General features: G+C 43.2%; 1 protein-coding gene across 1 annotated transcript in view; it reads left to right on the top strand.

Annotated features, from left to right (window-relative positions):
- hcls1 (hematopoietic cell-specific Lyn substrate 1) overlaps positions 1-5686 on the top strand; it is a 48692-nt gene that overhangs the window by 34328 nt on the left and 8678 nt on the right. The window contains exons 13-15 of the mRNA XM_048610061.1: positions 930-1124; positions 3011-3134; positions 3426-3494. Of these exons, the coding sequence (XP_048466018.1) occupies positions 930-1124; positions 3011-3134; positions 3426-3494 (388 nt within the window). The remainder of the gene's footprint in view (positions 1-929; positions 1125-3010; positions 3135-3425; positions 3495-5686) is intronic.

The raw sequence follows: 5686 nt of genomic DNA, 5'->3' as shown, positions 1-5686 counted from the left end.
GAGAGTGCGGCACTCCCTCAGTACTGCCCCTCTGAGAGTGCGGCACTGTAGTATGCCCTGTGAGGATGTGACACTGCTTCAGTACTGCCCTCTGAGGGTACGACCCTTCCTGCCCCCTTTGAAGGTGTTGCCTATTCCTGGGCTTCAATGCCTGGATTGAGACTATGAAGCTATGACCTGCTAACTCAGGAGCAGGCTGCTGTCACTGAGTCAAGCCTGACACTCTGTGAGAACGGTGTGGAGAGCAAAATGCTATTAATCGCCACATGTATTGTCAGTTCCTTCTCATCGTTCACTCATAGAGCAGGTCTACATGGCTCTTGGCTGCACATTATTGAAAGCCTGGGGGTGAGTATCACATAATGTGTCAGCAAGTTGGCTTATTGCGAGGCTGAGTTACATTGATCTGAATCAACCAAATGTCAATCCATTGTCTATGCCAGGCAGATGAAAGGTTGAAACGACAAGGAGGACCAGCCACTGATCCCACTGCTGTTCAATGAGCAGCTGTGTAGGGTCTTTGGACAGGTAGCGCCTCAGGCATTCACCATCAGGATTCACATGTGAATAAACAGTTGCTGTTTTGTGATGCCAGAAACTCAGGTGCCTGTACAAAGTGTGAAAAGAACTTAAGCCCTTTTGCAGGGTTAGAACAGGAAACAAAATGAGTTGGTTTCAAAAAAAGTGAGAGTCTGGGCAGGGTAAACAAAGAAAGCTCAGAATCAGAGGGGGGTTCCTTGGGAAGACACAAGAGAAAAGAATTGAGTAAAGTGGGATTGATTAAAGAGAGAGTTAAAGAATTAGTGAATGATGGAAGATCTTGAGTTGAGAGGTCATTAGTCAGTTGTGTTGGGAACCAATCACTTGTACAGTGCTATTGGGTTCAAAGGATTCCTGTCATGTTAACCTTTAACCCTCTTCATTCACAGGAGGAAGTGTACCAGGAGGAAGAGGCAGAAATACAAGAACCGGAGAAGTCAAAACAGCCTCTGCCTGTTCCTCGAAGCCGGGGTCAAAAACCAAATAATGAGCCAGAGCCAGAGCCAGAGCCAGATCCAGAGCCAGAACCAGAGCCAGAGCCGGAGGAAACCCCTGTCTACGACAGTCCTGAGTCTTATCAGGAGGTAATGGATATCTGATTGTCAGCCATTGAAGGACAAGGCAAAACATTGAAAATTCAATCAAGTTTCGTGTGCTTTCTTGAGCATTTTCTCCCCAAACTAATGTTTCTACATGGAATATTTTTGGGCGATCACAAAGTCACTATGACAGCTAAGCACAAAAGCCACCGTTTCAGCCATGATTGGCATTAGAAGACCAGGTGGTGGCCACTTTGGGAAATGGGGAAACACACAAGTTATAGGAGCATAATTAGGTCATTCAGCCCATCGAGTCTGCTCCAGCATTCGATCATGGCTGATAGGTTTCTCAATTCCATTCTCCTGCCTTCTCCTCACAACCCTTGATCCCCTTACTAGTCAAGAACCTATCTATCTCCGTCTTAACTACACTCAATGATTTGGCCTCCAGAGCCTTCTGCGTCAGTGAGTTCCACAGATTAGCCACCCTCTGGCTGAAGAAATTCCTCCTCAACTCAGTTCTAAAGGGCTGTCCCTTTACTCTGAGGCTGCACCATTGGGTCCTAATCTCTCCAACTAGTGCCAGCAAATCCTTCCTCAGAAACTGCTCACAATATTCCAAATGCAATCTGACCAGAACCTTATACAGCCTGCTCTTGTATTCTATTTGATCTGACAATAAGTGACACTCTAGTAAAGAGTCATTCAATGTTTTGGTTGGTAGAGGAAACTTTGCCCTTTACCTGTCCTTTAGATTACAGAGCTTTACTCTGTATCTAACTGCATTTTCTACCCATCCTGGGTTGGGATAATAGGATAATTTCAAGAGAGATTTACTAAATTATATGTTGTACCTATCCCAGATGCGCTTGGGACAGTGTAGTGAGACCTATACTCTAAATGTAACTATGCTATATGTGCCCTGGAAGTGGTTGATGAAACAGTATAAAGGGAGTTACTGCAATTGCAACAATTTGCACTATAAAGCCAATAAAACATTTTAATTCACTTCACATGGGCATCATAAAGCGACGTATTACGGTGAGCTATGTGAGGAAACAATAGGGCAGCAGTCCAAATGCTTAGTCAGAGAAGTAGGTTCTGAGGGCTGTCATAAAGGAAGAATGCAAGGAGGAGAGGCAGAGAAGTTTAAGGAGGAAATTCCAGAGCTTAGTGTCCTTGAAGCTCAAAACATGGCTACCAGTAGTGGAGTGACTCAAATTGCAGAATCCAGATGGAAGGGGGAAGGGTTTCCCAGGGCTTTCAGTGTAGAGATGGATGTGGTTATGGCGTTGGGGACAGGAGGGTTCATTGTATTGCCCACTCCAAGTAGGGGATGCCTCAGTATGCCTTTCTGAGGCCCATTAGAGCATGCTACTCTTTCTGACCTCACAAGAAGAAGGGTGAGGCTTTCCTGCTTGTTGGCCATCAAACAAAAACAGAAGTTGCTGGTGCGGTGACCCTTCCTCAGAACTTCCCCAGTTCAGTTAATTCTGATTTCTCTTCACAGATGCTGCCAGACCTGCGGAGTTTTTCCAGATATTTCTGTTTTGGTTTCTGTTTTACAGCATCTGCAGGTTTTTTTTCCGGTTTTTACAACTTATTGTTACCTGGATGGAAAATAATTCTCACTTAGACCAGGGTTAAAATGACAATTGAGGTCTGATTAAACATACAGATTGCAATCTGATGATGTAAAGAAGGATCTTGGTGGATTTGGGTGAACAACTTAGCCCTCGTTGAAGCAAAGCTATTTGATTATATCGGGTATTGGCATACCATGGGCGAGATTGACCCTATCCTCCAGAGAATTCCATGTCTATATTTATCAGCAACGTCATTGTAGATCCTGTTGGAGCAGTGCCTACTACCAGTCTTGCTGATTGTGACATTTAATCACAAATTGCCTGCCTCTCTGTTATTTTTTACAGCAAGTGACTGATAACGACTATGAAAACATTGTGGACTGTTCTCAGCAAACAGTCCCGAAGGAAGATGCGGATGATCAGGGAGACTATGAGGAGCTGGCCCCAGTCAATACAGTGGCCAACACTGGTGAGATACCTTCTCCAGATCCTTAAAATGTCATCTGGATGCACGTGAATGTTAGCATATTCCTGGATTATGCTATGGGGAAAAATGGGTTTGAGGGCATGGGGAAGAGGGTGGTTGGGATAAATGAGGAAATTGGTGGGTTTGGGAGCTTTAAGAATATGGATATTGAGGAATATGGAGGAACAGTGGAGAGATGGGTTTAACAATATGGTCACATAATGGCTAAAATCATAAATTTCAGGACTCTTGCATCTTTTCCTGTTGCTAAAAATCTTGCTTTTACAATTATAGATGCACAGAATGTTTATGACATTGCCAGTACTGGTGTGACTGCAGTAGCTTTGTATGATTACCAAGGAGGTAAGTCATTGATATAGAAATAAATCTATAAAAGTAATTGATTGCAAAGTATTTCACACAAACCTCTCTGCTTAGCTTCCTCTGCCCAATCCTTGGTGGAGCGCGGGTAGTAAACTGTTCCCTGTAGTCTGAAAGTTCTGCTCCATGCCACCTGTCAGTAGGGGAGCAGGAAGGGTCCAGATATTCTGCCATTTTATGAGAACAAATCTAACTTGTGCTTCTACTCCCTTTACTCACACTTCTTCTTTTAAAAAAAGCTTTGTGTGACACACTTGCCTCCCAAAAATCTGGAAATGTCAGTCCTGTACTTTTTGATTGAAAGACAGCATCCACTGCATTCTGGGAGAAAAAAATCCAGAATTTCTTTCAAAGAAAGGTTTCCTAATGTCGCTCACTCTAATTTCAAGGTTATTCCTAAATGTTCTGAACTCAAACTGTTTAACCAAAACAGGCTTTGAAAGTTAAATAATGATGGCAGATTCTGTCAAGTAATGTGTAGTCCCTCTGCTTAGAAGATTAAGGGGAGATTAAGATAATTAAAGGAGTTGATAAGGTCAATGAAAAGAAATAGTTTACTCGAAGGATTTCGAATTGAGGGGCCATAATCTTAAAATGAGAGATAGATCAGTCTGTTGAAATGTTAAGCAATAAGGAACAAAAGAAATAGAAGCAGGAATAGGCCATTTGACCCCTCAAGCATGCCTTCCCATAGGATCATGGCTGATGTGCTTTTGGCCCTAACTCCTCTTTCATGCCAGCTCCCCATTGCCCTCGACTCCCTGTTATTTCGTACATCTACCTCCTCTTTGAATACTTCCAGTGATCTAGCCTTCATAATTTTCTGGGTTAGAGTATTTCAGATATTCACTACCTTCAGAGAAAAACAAATCCTTCATATCTCCCTTTTAAACGAGTGTCGTCTTATTCTGCAACTGTAGGAACATAGGGAGTAAACATTTCTCCCTGTTAAGGCTGCTCTGCTGTTTAAACTGATCACGGTTGATCGAACACTGCCCTGTACCCGCTCTATCCCCATAACCCTTTCCACCATTGATAATCAAAGATTTATCAACCTCAACTTGAAATATACTCAATGACTGAGCTTCCACAGCCAGAATTCCAAATGCAAGGTATTGTATTTTGCAAAAAACTTGGCTGGTATGATTGAAGAACAATGGATAAGGAATGATATTTAGGTTTTAGTCAAGAATAAAGATGAATTATATATTAGATATAGACAACTTGGATCAAATGAATCTCTTGAACAATATAAAGAATGTTAGGGGCATTGTTAAGAGGGAAATCAGGAAGGCAAAGAGGGGTATGAGATAACCTTGGAAGATGAGGTTAAGGATAATCCAAAGAGATTTTAGAAGTACACTAAGAGTAAAACAGGAACTAGAGAGGGACTAGGGCCCCTTAAAGATTAATGAGGTTGTCTTTGTGTTGAAGTTCAGGAGATGGGAGAGACAGTAAATGAATATTTTGTGTCAGTTTTTACTGTGGAGAAAAAAATGGAGGCTAGAGGAAGTGCTGAATGCAAGTACATTTACAGCATTTAAAAGACATTTGGCTAAGTACATGAATAGGAAGGGTTTGGAGGGATATGGGACAAATGCAGGCAGGTGGGACTAATTTAGTTTGGGAACATGGTTGGCATGGTCTAGTTTTTAGTGATACGATATCCTTTTCATTGTCACGTGTGGTCCATTATAGGAGTACAGTGAAAAACATTTACAATGTCTGCCTTCTTACAGCCATGTCTTAGGTACAAGTACCCCGGTACAATTCTTGGATACAGCAGAGGGATAAAAGCAGTTGCTCAATTACATAGTTGAAAATAAGTTAAAAATAGGAATATATTATGGGGTTAAAATGACAGTGTTCTAAGGTAAAGATTGTTCCCTCACACCGATCTCTGACACTGCTCACTCTGTCCCACTGCGGATCTCAGCTGCTCACTCCGGCCCACTGCGTGTCTCAGCTGCTCACTCTGGCCCACTGCGGGTCTCAGCTGCTCACTCTGGCCCACTGCGGGTCTCAGCTGCTCACTCCATCCCCTGTGGGTCTCAGCTGCTCACTCCGTCCCCTGCGGGTCTCAGCTGCTCACTCTATCCCACTGCGGATCTCAGCTGCTCACTCCAGCACACTCTGGGTCTAGCTGCTCACTCTGGCCCCCGGCGGGGCTCACC

This window comes from Rhincodon typus, chromosome 22 (assembly GCF_021869965.1).
Source record: "Rhincodon typus isolate 14 chromosome 22, sRhiTyp1.1, whole genome shotgun sequence".
NCBI classification, from domain to species: domain Eukaryota; kingdom Metazoa; phylum Chordata; class Chondrichthyes; order Orectolobiformes; family Rhincodontidae; genus Rhincodon; species Rhincodon typus.
The sequence above is the reverse complement of the archived record's forward strand: the minus strand, read 5'-3'. Positions and strand labels throughout refer to the sequence as shown.